The 19,043-nt window shown below is 38.9% G+C and overlaps 1 protein-coding gene across 1 annotated transcript in view; it reads left to right on the top strand.

Annotated features, from left to right (window-relative positions):
- The window catches only part of CFAP95 (cilia and flagella associated protein 95), a 54,291-nt gene that overhangs the window by 17,830 nt on the left and 17,418 nt on the right, over positions 1–19,043 (top strand). The window contains exons 3-5 of the mRNA XM_084629437.1: positions 5,867–5,988; positions 7,016–7,084; positions 17,363–17,420. Coding sequence (XP_084485563.1) covers positions 5,867–5,988; positions 7,016–7,084; positions 17,363–17,420 — 249 coding nt within the window. The remainder of the gene's footprint in view (positions 1–5,866; positions 5,989–7,015; positions 7,085–17,362; positions 17,421–19,043) is intronic.

Here is a 19,043-nt window from a genome sequence, read left to right as displayed (position 1 = left end):
TGAACCAACTATCAAAGAGCTTAGCTTTGCCATAGATGGACTCCCCAATGGAAAGGCCCCCGGAAAAGACTGAATACTGTCAGAGGTCATAAAATGCGGAAAACCTATTCTACTGCAACATCTTCACAAGTTGCTCTACCTGTGCTGGAAAGAAGGCAAAGTACCACAAGAAATGAGAGACGCCAACATCATCACTCTATAAAAACAAGGGAGACAGGAGTGACTGTAATAACTATCCTAGCATTTCCCTTCTTAGTATTATGGAAAAAACCTTTGCCTGAGTTGTCCTGAACAGACGTCAGACGCTTGCAGACAGAGTCTATCCCAAATCACAGTGCAGTTTCAGAGCTAAAAGATCTACTATTGACATGTGATACTGTGACAACTACAAGAGAAATGCAGAGAACAAAAAAAGCCCCTTTACATAGCCTTCACTGATCTTACAAAGACTGGATACCCCCCAAAGTCCTTAAGCATGATTCAATCCTTCCATGAAAACATGTACGGAACAGTTCAGTACAACAATTCAGTCTCTGAGGCTTTCCAGGTTTGTAGCAGAGTTAAGTAAGGCTGTGTACTTGCCCCAACTCTGTTTGTGATCTTCTCCTTGCTACTGAAACAAGGTTTTGGTTCCTCAACTGAAGGAATCTACTTGCACACAAGATCTGATGGAAAGCTATTCAATTTTTCATGACTCAGATCTAAAACCAAGACTCGGTAGGCACTTATCCAACACCTCCTCTTTGCTGATGTCACAGCAGTGACAACCCACAAAGAAGCTCATCTCCAAAACCTTATGGACAGCTTTTCTAAAGCCTGCCAAGATTTTGGGCTTACCATAAGCCTAAGAAAGATGAACATAATGTGCCAAGGAGTTGAGGAAACACCCTCCTTCAAGATCAACAACTATGAACTCGAAGTGGTGAATGAGTTCACACACCTGGGGTCCACTATCGCAGTCAACTTTTCACTTGGAATGGAACTCAACATTGACACTGGAAAAACCGCCACAACAATGTTTAGACTGAGCAAGAGGGTATGGCAAAAGAACAAACAAACTGACAGAACACACAAAGATCTGTGTATCGTGCATGTGTTATCAGCACACTTTTGTATGGGAGCAAGACATGGACCTTATTCTCTCATCAGGAAAAGAGGCTCAACTGCTTTCATAGGCGTTGCCTTCACTGAATCTTTGGAATCTCCTGGAGGGACAGAGTTACCAACACTGAGGTGATTAAGCGGGCCAGTATACCCAGCATGCAAACTCTCCTCAAACAGAGATGCTTCTGCTAGCTTGGGCATGTGTGCCGAATTAAATGACAGATGCATTCCAAAGGACATCCTTTACAGCGAATTGGCATATGGAAAAAGACCCAAAGGATGTCCAAAATTGCATTTCAAGGAAGTGTGCAAGCGACACCTTAAAGAAATGGACATGGTTGTGGACAACTGGAAGATCACACTTAAGACTAGAGCCTTTGGAAACAAGATCTCTGGAGTTACAAGAGGAAGCCATCCAGCTTAGTAAAGGAGAAAAGAGCTTGCAGAAGGCAGAGCGAAAGGGTCAAAACATCACCTTTAAATGTGACAGATGTGGCAGAGATTGTCTCTCTCAAGTGCATCTCTTCAGCCACAGCCACGGTTGCCATAAAACTAACTGAGAAAATTCTTTACTTCTCAGGGGTGCATACCCATGGTCTCTTGAGACTGAAGGATGCCTACTACGAATTCTATTTAAACCTGGACATTCTCAAATATAAGTCAGTTAAATATGGTATTATTATCCTTCATCGTGAATCATTAAACATCTTATCACTCCTGCCTATTAATAAAGAATATATTCGTAAGTACAGTAGATTTGGTAAAAATGTGATGACCAAGCCTATTTGTGTCCAGCTTCTTCGTTATTCAAAACTGTGCAGTCTCTGGAAAAATTATGTGGAAGCCTGACTGAGATTTCTTTGGAACGGGGTCCTGTCAATCCTATTGGATCAGTAAAATCCTCATGTTCAATGGAATTATTTAAATTTTCATGCAGTGGAGAGGTATGAAAAGTTACAGAAGTACAGTACTCATAGCAATGGTGCAGTTTTCATTTTGAGGAGGCCTTCCCATGTACCACACATTTCTTGTTATTCAAATTCCAGTAAAAGTGCTGTAATTTTAAAAAGAAAAAACCCTGCTGTTACATTCCACCAGGACCAGAGATTCTTTTTCTAGTTTTTCTACAACAGTAGAAAATTGTTATGGACTTAACAGTGTGGTACAACACTTATTGTAGACTTGTGTGCAATACATATATGCACTGGACTTTTTTTTAGTTATGAATCCTGACTGTTTTATAGGATGTTTTGCCTTGGGGAGACATATCTTTCTTTTACACTTAATTTGATTTACTGCTAGCCATCCAAGGTTTTGATTTTGTAGTAAGAGAGCAAAAAACTATTTTAAACCTCTTTCTGCCAGCTGTACTAGAAAGTATCTTATGGTGAATTGCATTGCTTGCATTGTATAGGGCTTGATATGACATTATGAATTCCACTGTAGTTCAAGAGGTGGTAATTTCTGTACCTCCTACAAGGGAACAACTTAAATTGATATAAATGTAGATTAGAAAAACGTGAATGTTATAGAGCAATTCTCTATAGCACAAGGGGGTGCACAAATACTTTTCTGTCAGTGGGTTAAGAGATCTATTTTAACATATATTAGGTTGGTATTTTAGTTGGAGAGAGCACAGAGCTCAGTGGAGGTAACTGTGCCAAGTGTGTGCCATGACAACCAAAATACATTTCACCCTTCTGGGGGAGGGGGGGGTTCCATTAAAACACTTCCTTGTAGTTTAAAAAGCAGCCAACTTTATGATCCCAACTAAACAAAACTATGCTATAATTACCAATGGTTTAACAACACCTATTTCTGTCTGCATTTGTCTACACAAATGCTGCTAGATTGCGTTCCTTGCCAATAGATGGAGACAGAATATTTGAGATTTTGATGACATTCTCATTGCACATTGAAGGAGCTGGCCATTACAGAATTCTCCCTTGTCGTCTCCAGCAGGTGGAACAGCTGCTTCAGCTTCTAATTGATTATTAAGAGCCTGGGCTCAGTGGGTCTGATGCTCTCCTCAGCAGTCCTGGTGTATTCAGGTGATACGGCTACACAGAGTATAGTGGAGAAATTGGAGACCAAGTCTAGGGGCAGGAGGAGGTGCTTGGATTCAGGGACCACATGCAGATCAGCATCAGGAAGTCCTTCTGCCTAATGGGGCGCAGGGTAACTTGCTGTAGAATCTCCCAGCATAGAGGAGTTCCCAGGAGACACCTGGGCTGTCAGAAGAGTGCCTCAGCTAGCAAGTAGTAGAGGGGTGGCCATGTTAGTCTGGATCTGTAAAAGCGGCAAAGAGTCCTGTGGCACCTTATAGACTAACAGACGTATTGGAGCATAAGCTTTCGTGGGTGAATACCCACTTCGTAGCAAGAATCAGCTAGCAAGAATCATTATACCTGGGCCTCAGGCAGCCAGCTCCCCTCTTCAGTTATTCCAGGCCAAATCCTTGCCCCACTGATTTCAAATGACAGAACTCCCACAGACTTCATTGGATTCAGGATTTCAACTGCTGTCTCTACTGTTTCATACTGGAGGTTTCTTGCACCACCATCCAGAAAATGGTCAAGACCCTCTGGATGAGTTGACAACATAGGGTCAGGTACTCCCTTTTCCTTTTCATGATGGGCACCGAGGTGCCCCTTCTCCACTGTAGTTCTCCCCTGAAATGGGGTCATATAGGCTTGGCATTTGGAAGAGCATGGATATGGATGTATCCTTCCTCTCCTAATTCTCAAGCATTGCTTTCTATGCTCATTACATCAAGCTCCTGATGACATACTCCTTCCATGGCAGCTTCCAAAAAAGTCTCCAAAGTAGTGTGGGCTTAGCCCTTCCCTCTCATATTCCATATCCAGGCAGAAATATAAGTCCAACCCCACTCTTTCATCTAGCATTATGCACAGCAGTCCCTAAGTAGCTGAGGCTGGTACTTGCCATAGGCAAGGATCTTACCCCCGACAGAAAAAACAGGCACCACTTACCGCTGCAGCAGGAAAACACAACTACGACTATGGCTGTATGGAATTTCTAGATGCAGCACACTTGGCTTTTAAAGAAAGAGCTACATAGAAGATGGAAAAAGGAAATCAAAGAGAAACAATCACACCTTTCCTTTCTCTGAGAGGAGGCAGGCTTCTATTCAGGGAGGAGTGAAACTGAAGTGTTCACAGTGGTATAGAAGAACTTGAAGAAAGAAAATTAACAGGTACTAAGTTTTCACTTAAATTCATAATGTGAGACTCTTAAGAGAGCATTATATAAAAGGTGAGTTGAGAGGAACACTCCCTTGATTAAGGCTGTGTGAAAGCACAACATAGTAAGCGTTTTAAGACTCTGTATTAAGTGTTAGAACATATTTTACTTTTTGCTTTCATATCACAACTAAGTTGTATTTTTCATGGTAGATATGCAATATCTGATGTATAGATTCTTGTGATAATCTTAATGGAATCTGTTTGTTTCCCCACTAATGACTCTGAGACTTGGCCAAGGTATTGATTTTAGATGTGATAGGCCATTATCAAGGCATACATTTCCATTAACAATTTCACTGCAGTACCATACTTCAAAATAGTATGGTACATGAGGTTAAAAAGACCCAAATGCTGAACAGGCATTGGTTTGCTGACTGACTGTAGCGATGACCAAGCAGAATTGTATGGTGCGCATTATTACTTCTAACTATTGAATTAAACAACGAATTTTAAAGAAATAAACTTGAAATTTCAATTAAGGTGCTGTCATTTTATTTAATAGATGTTCATGGAAATATCAACACAGCTGAACACTTATGTAAAGAATGCATTATCACTGAACATTTACCCTCTGTTTTAGCCAATTACAAATGAAACTAGGAATACAAGTACAATTTCTCTGTATTTTTATTGAACTACTGAGAGCTGATTAAGATGAGATTTTAGACATTTTTCTGCACTTTTATGAATAATATGGTGTTGTATTTTTTATTTATGTTTGTTATAAGGTCACCTATTCATGTAGCTGATTTGAATGAAATCTCATTTGGTAAAATGTAAGAGCGGGCTTTTTTAAAGTATATAAAACAATAACAATGCCATTCCAAGGAAAAAAAATAAGAATGAAAAAAGTTAATGGGCAGACTGACTGTCAATTTGTCCCTTATTGAATAAGTCTTTGTTTAATAAGGCTTCTTTGATCATTTTAATAAAATCATGAGCAATTGTGACCAGCTTGTACTCTCTTCTCCCCTATTTACACAATGGAAAAAAAGATCTTTGCAAACTTATTGAAATGTTGGTCCCATGAAGTAAAATAAAATGAGATTTATGTCTTGAATATTCTTGAATACTTGTACAAAGAATGCATTTCAATAATAAAATTTGCAGCCCTTTTCCAGCACTACTATAAGCTCTGTGACCTTGCTCTGAACAGAGTTAAATTATACTTGCATCTTATGAATTTGAGAGTTTACAGCATTGGCACTTTTTACAGTTTACAGATACCACTTTTTCTACAGCAAGAGACCTGGCCAGGTGATCAAACCTAGCTGTTGCTTATGTATAGAGCACTATTTTTAGACCTCCTAGCCAGAGCTAAACATTGTGCAACACTTGCAAAGCAAAATAGGGCTATGATGTATAGCATCCATTATAATAATTAATTAGCAAGCAACAAACAATTGTACAGTATTTCAGACTGAAAATAGCCTGTATACTGAGAACTGTTTTTTTTCCCTTTCCCAGTATATTTGTCCTTTTATGCTATTTTCCAGACATGGATCACCACATACCAGGATCATTTGTCTCAACCGTATACAGATAAAGGATATATGGAAATAGAGATTCGTAAATCCATGCTGAATGAAGATAATTTTGAAGATGGTGTTATTGACAGGTATAATTAATATTTATTGTGTACACTATAGAGTTTTGTGTTGGACCATTCATATAGGAATTGCATGACAGAGAATGATAAAATGAGACCATTTCCACATGGACCATTTCCAATGTCCCCCCACATCCACATGCCAAGGGAACTCTCCATGTCCAGGTCTTCCCTTCCCCATGCCAGCACCAGACCCCTGTCCTAGGATCATGTAGAGTGTCCTTTGTGGGATTGGCAATCTGTGGATAAGAGGAGAGTGAGATGGAGCCTGAAGGAATGTACTCTGTCTGTAACACCAATAGACCCCAGTCGTCGGCGGGCGGGATCGAACCTGGGGCCTCTGGAGCTAATTGTATGAATCTCTACTGCATGAGCTAAAAGCCACGTGGCCTTTAGCTAAGGCTGCAGAGCAGACTCATTAATCTCTCTCTAAGTAGTCTCAGTGCCACTAGTGGGGTGTTCTGTCCCATCACAGAAGGTGTGTGGGTTACACATCCTCCTACCAAACCTCAGGGAATCCACTCCAGAATTAAAGTTTTTTATTAATTTTTGAGTTGAAATTTCTCCATGCTGTGGATCCCCTCTTTTGAGGTTGGGTTCCAGAAGTGGGCTCCAACTGTCATGTGTCCACCTCCAGCTAACAAAGTAGGACCTTTACAATCTAATAAATACTTGAGATGGCTGTATACATTCTAACCCATAGATGGCAATGGTAAACATACATACAAGCTATAATTTGTATGCTAACATTTGCACCAGCTTCTGCTGTTGCAAAAGGAATTGCATTTTATCATTGGTAAAAAAATATATATATAAAAAAAATAGTGCAAAGCTAATCTCCCCTTCCCCATGAATCTGGGGAAAATGTGCTATTTGCTGGTTTAATAACCTATGCAAAAGTTTTTAACAGCTCTGAGATGGTTCTTTTTAAATGTTAATCATTCAAACCTTGCTACCAGGTTGCATAGAATAAGTTTGAAAAATTGAACTGCTTATGATTATGCTAATTTTCTGAAAATCATCTTTTCTTTTGCAGGGAGACTGGACTGCCCAAAACAGGAGTTGGAGCTGTTTTGCCAAGACACCCTTCAGATCACTTTCAAATGTTAGTAATCCTCCCCAAAAAGCAGCAAATAGTGATGTGCTGTTTAGGGATAAATTATATTTGTTCTCTGTGGCTTGTATTGTGTCTGGGTCTGGAAAGATCCCTAAAACTTTGTTTTTACATTAGCTAATTGAGAATTACTTCTTGAATTATTGTATTTAGTTCATCCATAATATTATGCTTAGTATGTATGGTTTTCACTTCCAGCATAGCTAGTGACTCAAGTAACATTATTTAGTAATAGTATATTGGTAAAATAATTACACTAATTTTAATCTAAGGAAAAAGAGCAATACATACAATACACAGGGCTGTAGTACTGCCTATTATTAATGTTGCTGGACACTTTCTATTATAAGACCCTGTTTTTTGTTACCTATATGTTTGCCAGACTTTAACAATGTGAGAGAATGTTTTCATGCTCGCTGTCTGCTTCAGGCTGTTTTTTTTTTTTTTCCTTAAATTTCAGCCAAAACCATTCAACTGTTTCTGAAAAGGAGGTTAGAGGAAAAAATGTCATTTTTCAGTGTTAAAAAATGTCAGTGGGACCTAATTACCTTTTATGATTTGGGCCTAGAGCACACAATGTAGCCTGTAGGGGAAAAAGTATCATCTCACTTTGCTGGTCTGTGCTGTCCCAATATGACCCCTTGTATGCAGATGCACAGTTAGGGTTATCTAAACAATCGTAATTCTGCTTCTGTAGTGCCAGGAGAATAACCAGAATCTCTGATGCAATTTTATGCATCCATTACAAAGATTCATCTAATTAATGATCACAAAACATCAATACCTTACTCTGAATCATACAGGGTTAGGCAGTCTGTGGGTTGCATCTTATCCCATTTTTCATTTACCTCCATGTCTTTAATTATTCTTTCCTTCAAAATTTGTTCTTGCATATTGTGGTCAGACTAACTGGTCTGTAGTTGCTTAGATTGCATTTTTTCCCTTTCTTAAATATAGATGTTATATTTGCTATTCTCCAGTCATAGAGTACTACCTCTGATTTGATATATTTATTAAAAATCCTTGCTATCAGACGTGCAATTTCATGTACCAGTTCTTTCAGTATTCTGGGAGGGGGATTATCTGCTCCCCATCCCCCTGACCCATGATTTGACTGCATTAAGCTCTGTGAGTTTAGCTTCTGCCTTGACTGGTAATTTTCCATTTCTATAAACTCATGATCATTAGCCATTCTGCCTTAACCTAGAACATGGGGGCCATCATCCTTATTGGAAACTGAGCCAAAGTATTCATTTAGGCTAAGGACATGGCATTTATGACACTTGCATAGCAAGTGCAAAGCTTAATGTGGTAATAAAGCATCAGGTTTAGGATTGGAGTCATGTGCTTATGAAACCAGTTATAAAACCAATGCTCTGTGGTTCTCTTTTTCAGTACTTCACAAGTACAAGCTGTGTAAGTATAATGTCTTCTCCAAATATAAAATCAGAAGTAAGGATTAAAATCTGATGGGGATACAGAGATAGAGTTGAAGTTATGTATTTGCATACCATCCTTTGGGGGGGTTATTGTAAAGGAGAACTTCAGCTTAGAATGTCAGTTTGTGATTTTAAAAAATTACAAATATTCCTTAAGGGTTTTCATGCTGAAATGAGTGATACAGTGACATAACTACAGATTAATGAAGATTTTACCCGGGATAGCTTCTGATGTGGAAAAGACACCATGCTTATCAAACATGGAATTCTCTTTAACTCTTAAGTTTTGTTTAAAAGATATAATTGGAAGTCATTCTTGATTTAACAGTGTTAAACTAAAAGTAAAATGTGAAATCAGCCTCTGCTGCCTCAGGGTTAAGCACTGTGGAAACTGTCTGCCTGGCAATATAAGTCTGAGCATTATAAATGAGGTTTGATGTAAGCATAGGATAGAGATTTTGAAACCCAAAGGAACAAGGCAAGTGATCCCAAGTGTAAAGGCAGTGGAGCAGTTCATCATATCCGTAGGGCCAAAGCATTTTATTACAAGATCTGTTAGGGTGGACATGAGGACAATGCAGGAGAAGGTGATCTGTCTGGGAGGGGAAAGGCATAGTAGTTTTGGGGGTTTCAATATGTTATAACATTAAAATAATCAAACTGTCATAAGGAAACAGAGATACAGTTGGGTTTTAATTATATCAGATTCCAATCCTCCATGTAATTTTCTTATAACTTTAAGATGTCTCTCATTTACCATACAGAGAGATGTATACGGATAGAATGCTAATTATGGTAAAAACACTTTAATTCCATAGTGTTTCAGAATCTGCTCTCTTGAATGTAAATTTTTTTTTTTTTTTTTGCTTCTCACTGACTGTGTAGCTGTTAAAATTAAATGCCAACTTAAAAAAGACAATGCAAAAGAATGAGTTTGCTCAATGGACTGAAAAGGAGTGCTTCATGTTATGTGGGAAAGACTGTAATCATAAGATACATTTCAACATCAAATTAACCCTTATGGAAAAATAATATTTTTATAGTAATACTTGAAGTATTCCACTTGCTTGTAAAAAAGAATATTTTGGAAAATTTCCAGACAATGTCAAAGTGACCTCTAACATTCTATATGACTAACTAATATTCAGTGATTGGTCTGTGTACATTTCTTTGTGCTCTTAAAGTTTGATCTTAATCAGACAAGTGCAGTGTCAATCACATCACATTTTTCTTGTTGGTGTTCAGCCATCCAAAAAATTAGATTATAGATAGGGTTCAGAATAAATAACTTTTAATTATTTTAAGGTATTTTTTTAAAAAAGGAGCTAAGTATTTAAATTTAGTTTTCCAATCTACTGTTACCCATACTCAAGATAGGTGTGCAAATGCTTGATGAATGTACATGTAGCTAAGTTCACGTAGACCAGATAGACTGCTTTCATGGTAGCAGCTCTGTGTCAGGGAGGTGAGTGCAAAGTGTAGATGAGACCTCTTCTGTATTGCATTTCAGTCAATTTTGCTTACTGAAGTTTTTGAAGTGTTTGAAGAACTTCAGGCTATGACCTATAATTTGGTTACATTCCCTGTACAGCTGTTAAATCTAATGGGTAGACACTGATCCATTAGTGGTAGAGAGAGTCTGTGCATCCAAGGGAGTGCAACATGCCAGGATCTCTTAAACAAGCAATTGTTATGTTCTTGGTCAAGAAATCATCTATTGATGCGCTGGAGAGGTTTTAGTTGGGGGCTGAAGGTGACGGCTAGTGGTGTTCTGTTACTTTCTTTGTTGGGCCGGTCACCTTCAGCCCCCAACTAAAACCTCTCCAGTGCATCATCAAGGATAGACAACCTGTCCTGAAGGACGACCCATCACTCTCACAGATCTTGGGAGACAGGCCAGTCCTTGCCTACAGACAGCCTCCCAACCTGAAGCAAATACTCACCAGCAACCACACACCACCCAACAAAAACACTAACCCAGGAACCTATCCTTGCAACAAAGACCGTTGCCAACTGTGTCCACATATCTATTCAGGGGACACCATCATAGGGCCTAATCACTTCAGCCACACTATCAGAGGCTTGTTCACCTGCACATCTACCAATCTGATGTATGCCATGATGTGCCAGCAATGCCCCTCTGCTGTGTACATTGGCCAAACCGGACAGTCTCTGCATAAAAGAATAAATGGACACAAATAATACGTCAAGAATTATAACATTCAAAAACCAGTTGGAGAACACTTCAATCTCTCTAGTCACTCGATTACAGACCTAAAAGTGGCAATTCTTCAACAAAAAAACTTCAAAAACAGACTCCAACAAGAGACTGCTGAATTGGAATTAATTTGTAAACTGGACACCACTAAATTAGGCTTGAATAAAGACTGTGAGTGGATGTGTCATTACACAAAGAAAAACTATTTCCCCATGTTTATTTTCCCCCCTACTGTTTCTCACACATTCTTGTCAACTGCTGGAAATGGCCCATCTTGATTATCACTATAAAAGGTTGTGTTTTTTTTTCTCTCATGTTGGTAATAGCTCACCTTAACTGATCACTCTCATTATAGTGTGTATGGTAACACCCATTGTTTCATGTTCTCTGTGTATATAAAATCTTCCTACTGTATTTTCCACTGCATGCATCTGATTAAGTGGGCTGTAGCCCACAAAAGCTTATGCTCAAATCAATTTTAGTCTCTACTGTGCCACAAGTACTCCTGTTCTTTTTGCAGATACAGACTAACACAGCTGCTACTCTGAAACCAATCATCTCTGTTAATGATCTGCTCATGGCATCTCTTTTGTACCATTGACCATGACATTTGATTGACAGAGATTGATATAGACCCTGGGAGTGTTCCAGAATGGTACTTGAATGGCTGTGTTCCTTACTGTCTGAAAGGACTGAGAAAGTATCGTTTTGTGATTGCTCTTCTGTCTCGATGGTGCTCTCATGAGATGGGCCAAGGTCCTGTTCTGTCACCCTTCTTCACTGTGTAGGCAAGTCACTAGGGATGATATTGTTTTCTTCTCAATGCATCAATATACTGATGGCTAGTGTCGACAGGTACTGATTTGGCCTATATACCTTTTATTGTTTGCTTTCCGGCTACTTTGGAGCCCACTTTTCTGTTTGTATTCTGTCCTGATAGTTGAGATCTGCTGAGGTGTTGAAGCTAACAATTTGAAGGGGGAAAAATAATTCAAGTGATTTAGGATAGTGAGATATATAACATTTGCAAATGTTATAAACAAATTAGAAAGTAATGGATTAACTTCATAAACAGAGAATTTATTTTTCAGAAAATTTGATTTCTAACCTGATTAGTATTGCTTTCAAGTATATTTTTCTCTGTATTGGCTATTATTAGACTTTACCTGATTTATTGTACTAGATTAAAACAGAGAGTGAAATGAAGTCCTTGTTGAAGTCAAAGGCCTCTTCCTATGCGTCAGTTAATTGAAAAAGAAGAACCTGAACTGGATTCTGGGTACAAATTTTTCAGTAAATCTGTATATGGTGAAGTGACTTTAAGTTGTTATGCTGTTCCTTGCCAATCACATTTGAAAAACATCTAGGCCCAGATTTTGGAATTTGGATGCACAAAGCTAGAAACCTATATCCATGTTTAGGTACCTAAATTGGTGGCTTGATTTTTTCAGTTATACTAAACATCCTCTGGTCTTATTGAGTTCAGTGTGAGCGGTAGATTCTTGGCATTGCTGAAAATCAAGTATTTTATTTAGGTATGAAATATGGATTTAGTTGTCTAACTTTAGAGAACTACATTTCTAAATGGTGGCCCTCACTCTTAACAAAATCTTTTAAAGAAAGTTGTGTGCAATGTAGTGGAGATGAAAGCAGAAAAAAATCTATTCCATTGACCCTAAATCTGTTAGAGGAAGGTGAGGGGAGCCAGTGTAACATTTTTTTCAACCCTTTCAGAAGCTCTTTTGAGAGAGCCCTGTGAGAGTGGCATCTTAGGTTAGGGGAGCCTGGTGTCTGGATCGTTGTGTATGGACATTGGTATGGCTCAGCTATATACAGATGGTACCTGACATAATGACCTCTGCATAATAGGTTATGATCCATGACTGGAGCTCCTACATGCTACTGCAATACAAATAGCAATAATCTGAGGGATCTGTGTTTCCAGGTTTCATGTTGAGGGAACAGGGTATAGTGCAGAGGCCCGTACTCCACATGAGGCCTGGAGATACCCAGGATTTCGTTGCCGATCTCTGTAAACTCACGTGGTTGCAGGGCTATGTCCCCTCTGTGGACCCATAAGACTCTCCCCGTTAAAAATAAGTCAGGAACTTTGTGAGTTACATCTTGTTGAATTTCCTGCATTGCTTTGCCTTGCCTGTGGGTTATTCAAATACATATCAGTTTATTCATGATGAGAAGTGATTCTCTCTCAACAAACTTGTGTATTGCTGGTTTGAGCAAAATGGACACAATTTTCTTTTAAGTGCAAAACAAAAAGAGTAGCTGTGCAGCTGCCGGTATATATATTTTTAAATAGAAGAAAAGGAAATAAAAAATTGAGGCAATGATAGCCCTGTTGAATATAATGGTGGGTAAGCTAGCCAAATCCACAAACTTGATATTTACGGTACAGATTCCTTCTTAAAAGCTACGTAGTCTAAGGGGTTCATTTTAACTGGATCATCTGCTTTTGATGATAGCTTTGAACCCATTTCAAAAAGTTAGTCATTGCCTTGGAGTAGGATCTTCAGAGAGGGTATACTTTAAGACCAACACATAATGTTTGGTGAGGATGATCAAAGGATGTTGCAGTCTTTATTTTATTTATAGAGCCCAAAGTGTCCTTCAAGTAAGTTGGAGAAAATGGAAAAGTAGTCTTTGGACTATATCTTTGAAATGTATAGTTACTGAAGGCCAGGGACAGGAGCTAAATGTAATTTGTTTGGCCACTTCACATAACCATCACATTTTCCTGCCAGTTTTTAGGCATCATTTTAAAAGACCATTTTCCATCAAGAAGAGAAATCATCCAGTGCTAAATCTTCAAAAGTGCTCATTCTAAAATGTGCTTTTACGTTTGAATAAGGCCATTTTATACAAATACGCAAATATGTATAAATTGCAGTAGTTGTGTATCAAAATTAAACATGTACAAGTGCAATTTAGCACTTATACTTTTGGAGATTTGAGCTCAGGCCTTGCTCATTTTTAGCAAAGAACCCTGTTGTGGAATCTGAAATACAAACCACTGTTTACTAAAGATTGAACCAAAATTATCACTAAACCAGTTAATCCAACTCTGTTAGAGAAAATCACAATGTCCAAACTGAATAAATCACTCATTATGAATTTTCCATCCCACCAGAGTTAAAATCTTCTCTGCTACATCACTTAAGGCTAGCATTTTTCCCATTGCCTTTGTCCTATCCAGCAACATGCATTTAAATATTATGAGTCAGTCTTTCATAGATGCTGTTTAGTGATATAGCTTAGCTAGTTAACTGGACCTTTCTCCTTTTCTTTATCTCTGTCTAGTTGCCTCATGCAATAGCTAGACTGAACTGTACCTGACTCTGGTTGAGGACTGTATGTAGAAGGCAAGGTCCCTGACCTGTCTTCAGGGATTCTACCTGTAGAGACCGCTCCGCCTATTGCCGTAACGCCACCAAATTATTAAAGCTGACATGCCTTTCTTCCTCCAAGCTGTTGGAGGCGCTTCATTTAAATTAAAAGATATATGAGCCTGCACTCTGCCATCCAAAAACTGACCAACAGTATTTGGACAGCAACTTCTATTTCACTCTCTTGGCTGTCTGCTCTTAGCTGCACAAATAGGTGACGGACAAAGGAAAGATCTGGGTTACTATTCCCAGGTAACTCTCTGATGACTAATTGTGAGGCAAGTCCTCAATCTGGACACAAGGCAACATTAATCATTGGGATCCCCAGACCAGTGATTCTGAAACTTTTTGTATTGGCAACCCCAGTTAGTATATAGGCTTGTTTGTCAGCCTGAGATAAAATATTGGGTTTGACTTTTTGATACTCTTATATCTTACACTAATATGTGTGAAGAGCAATGAACAAAGACACTGTGTGTAGCATTTCCCACAAGCAGATGGGGCTTTTAGTACAATGAGAAAAGATAAGGGATAGCGCTAAAGTGTTACGGGGTATGGTGGGAGTGTAATATATGAGCATACACCGGAAGGCTGCCTGGCTCCTCTCTCAAGCCAAAGTCAGGCAACCAGTTAGAAGGGTTAAGGGGGTTGGGGAGGAGGCATAAGACACCCTAAAAACCAAAGAAAGGCCTGGCCTTGTCCAGAACACAACCTCACTCCTTACCCCTCCCGTGGGATACAAAAGAGGTGGGATAAAGACCCCAGACTTCCTGTCCTCCAAAACGGAACATGACCATAAGTTGTAAGGGGTGTGACTAGGGCGTGCACTGCAAGTATTTGGGCCTGCTAAGGAGGAGGAGGTGGGAATGGGGGATAGGGACACAAGCAAGGCTGTGCAGTGTCAGAGCTGGAATGGAACACTGGGAAACAGACTGTGTCAGCGTGTAGAGCAATGGATATGCTTGCTTGGAACTAACCCCAATAAACGTTGCATTGCCTGCACTTCGGACTTCCGGTCTTCTGCTTTCTGTCTGCATGACAAGAACCAGGGAAGCCTGGTTTCAAACAGCAAGCCTGAGTGCGACCCTAACCCCTTATAAATTAAAAACACATTTTTTTATATTAACACTATTTTAAATGCTAAATTTATAACCCTATTGTTTAAAATGAATTTACCGTTTCTCACTGTTTTTAAATTAAATCTAAAACACATTTTTATCAAATGATTGTTATAATCAGAAAAGTTATTTTTTAATATTGGGGGAGGGGTGTGAAGAAACTCTGTCAGTATTACTTTTCATAGCAGACTTAGTGTCCCATTGCTACTCTTATTTCTGTGCTGCTGCTGGCAGTGGCACTGCCTTCAGAGCTGGGTGACCAGCTCTGAAGGAGGTGCTGCCACCAGGAGCAGCGCAGAACTGCAGAAATAAGGGTGGTAATGCTATACCATGCCACCCTTACTCCCTGTATAACACTTGACCTTTGCAATGGGAGGGGTGGCTACAGGGGGGCTAAGGCAAATTTTGGGGTGGCCCAGTGCCACCCCACCAGTATGTCTGACTGTTAAATTATAGATTTGCTTTTTTTGTTGTTGCCAATCTCAGTGTTCTGATTTGTCTGCAGTCTAATACAGCTCTTTAGCTGCTGAACAATCAAGACTTCTAATGTTGTCTCAGTCCCACCTTTTCAGTCTCAAGATAACAAACCTGTGTGCACCATACTACAATCCCCAGAGTCCAATTTCCTTAAAGTGGTGATGATACCAAATATATATTTTGTTTAGGAGCAAGAATCTCTGCATTATACATTTACAATACTTTTTGAAGTAAATACACTGCATTGTGATGGAAAGGTGTGTGTAATTTTCTGAAACGCTAGATTTAAATTATATATTTATTTTAGCAGTTGTTCTCGGTTTCATGCATGTGCTCGTGACCCTGATGTAATAACCTTGTGACCCCTTAAGGGGTTGCGACCCCCAGTTTGAGAACTCCTGCCCTAGAAAAATGCATTGACAGCCACCTGAAAAGATCCTACAGCTTTTTTACACTGATCTAGTACTCTCTAACCACTTTCCAATTACCACCAGAGACCTTACAAGAATTGTATATAGAGCCCCTCTCTTCTCATTGTAAGACTCCTCTGAGCATGGTCTGGAGGGTTCCACTTTGCTGGATATAGTACCTAAATAGTTAAATACCTGCCTAAACTCTGTGCAGCTGAATCTACTATGTTACAGAACAAGTCCTATGTCCTGAACGTATTTATTTTCTGCTGCTTATCTACCTATAAGTCTGCTGATAATTTTTCCCCCATTGTACTTTAAGGTGAGTGCTCCTTCCTTTGAACTGACAGGAACAAAGTCCGGGGTGCATTAGCACTGCACCTGGCAGACAGACAGTGGGTGGAGAATGCTCAGTTATTCTAACAGCACTGATAATCCTACGGGCAACAGCACATAAACATAGTTCAACTATAGGAAAAAATGCTGATTTAAACTTTGAATTGGAAGGTTGTAGTAGGAATTGCTCCACTTTGCTCTTGTGAATGATACCTATGGTTAACCTCTCTACTGTTTCCTAACTTACATATCTCTTATGAAACGAAGGATGTTCTTTTAATTCAAGCTATAATAGAGAAAGATTTTGTATTACAGTTACAATATCTTACAAAGGAAGATATCAGGCCATATTTTCAGACATATATGTGCCCAGCTTATAGGTGTAAGTACTTAAAAGTGAAAATGGAGGGCTGTGCATACACATCAGTGTGAGCATGCAAAGCTCTAACTCTGTGTGCACATCTCAGTACCTGCTTATATAGGCGGAGGTATGCAAATAGGTGGGTGAATTTTTGCACACGCATATCTGAAAATGTAGCACTATATGGCTCAGTATAAGGACTGCTCCCAGTTAAATTAATATAAAAATAGTCTGCCTCTGGATTCTGACCTGGAATTTCCTTTTTTCCAAGTAGAAAGAGGGAAGTAAATTGCAGCGTACATTTGCTCAGTCAACCTTATTCACGAAGTGAAGGACAGTCTTTTTGGACTAATTTGTTGTGACCAGATTTGACAAGACTTTGAACAGTTAACTGCACTTCTAAAAATGGTGGTTATCCTAATGTTTCCATTATCTATAAAATAAACTGACCTTAATGAAAAGGTATTTGTGATACCGTATACCTTACTTTTTTGTTTTGTGCATCGTAGGTATCTGGATACAACATACCGTATAGACTATGTTCCTCCATATGATTATACGCCATATGTAAGTATATGGAGAAGAAAAGTGCTATTTTACAGTGATGTTTTACATGTAGCTTCATATCGAGAGTATTTAATTAACCTTGGGAAAAGAAGAGGCTGCTTTTGAAATGTTGATTTGTTCATATTTGCATAGAGCCATTAGCAATATAACTATGGGAGTCAGTAATTAAGTGAGACCGTTATAACAGCTATAATTTATTTTTAAGTTTATATACTACAGGGACACAGTTCTTCATTTGCTTATAACTTGCTAGCAAACTGTTTATTTAAGATTTCCCTCCACAGCTATTTTCTGTCCTTTCTTGGTTATCTACCACACAAGTTCAGTGTTTTGTGGAAAATAAGATATTTATAACTTTCTTTCCATCTTTGATTAAACTTTATTGATGCTTCAGCATGATAAAAGCTTAAAGAATTCATTTCTGTATATCTTCTTTTTTCACCACCACATGCATGAGTATCAGTGTTCTCTTGATACAAGGAGTGAAAGAATTGTGTTATTGTGTGTATAGTAACAAATACAAAACTGGAATTAAATAATAATGAAAATAAAATAAAAACTTAAAGGAATAACAGTTTTTTGGAGGGAAAACCAAAGGTTTTGGGAAAGCTGCTTTTTTTTTTTTTTTTGAGCATGGAATTGATTACTGTACCCTCTTAGAGACTCCTCCATATTTTTAAACAAATTTTTATTGTAATCTAAATACGTTGTTCATGAAAGATGCTTGCCTGTCAGACATGGAGTCTGAAGTCCGGTGTTTGTATAAAAGGTGCAGCATATATATGTAAGCTCTCGGACACTGGCCTAGCAAAGTACCTCAGCATTGACTGAGAGGGGACCACTTCTAGAAATAAAAGATAGAGGTTAAAATGAGGAGGGAACATGAGGGAGTGCTGATTGCTCCATCTCACTGACTGGTGAATTGAGGACTCGCCATCCATGGGAATCTAAAATAGGAGCAGCAGAAGGACCTGACACCTGGCTGTGGAGTTTCTGGGGCTTCTAGTCTTCCCCCCAATATGTGGAACAACATCTGAGGAGAGAAGATGTGTCCCTTAATAGCCTCTTTTACATGAAGATGAGTCCTCTTAACAGCTTTGCCTTCTCTTCAGGGAAAGAGGGGGAGGAATAAGGAATCTCACTGAAAGCTTCAATGGGATAGAAGAAGAGATACTATTTCAGCACCCCTCACCCCAGAGAAAAAAAGCCCAGGAGCAACAAAATGGCTCTGTCTGGTCCCTTGGGTGACATGGTATAAGGAGGAAGCTTGATTCAGCATAGTTTCAGCAATTCTTGTTAGGCCTGACATACTCTCTACATTAACACACTGTTGTCATAATCTGTATCTAAAAGGTGTCATGGAAAAATCATATACAAACTGGTACCAATATCATTGCATGATGTACAAAAGGGGTATGTACAAAGAGTTATAAATATGTGCTAGAATTGTGTTTGTTTGCCAAGCAATGCATAAACCCAGTCTGCCCTAGACAAAGGAATACGTTTTTCTATTTGACCAGCCTGGTCATCAGGCAGAGACAGTGAAGGTACATTTACATATAAGGTAAACAAAGGTAACAAGCAGTGGGGAAGACAGCATGACATCTACAGCCAAGGAGGACA

Source organism: Lepidochelys olivacea (assembly GCF_965140295.1).
Source record: "Lepidochelys olivacea isolate rLepOli2 genome assembly, chromosome: 5".
In the NCBI taxonomy this organism is placed as follows: Eukaryota; Metazoa; Chordata; order Testudines; family Cheloniidae; genus Lepidochelys; species Lepidochelys olivacea.
This window is presented reverse-complemented; position numbering and strand designations above follow the sequence as displayed.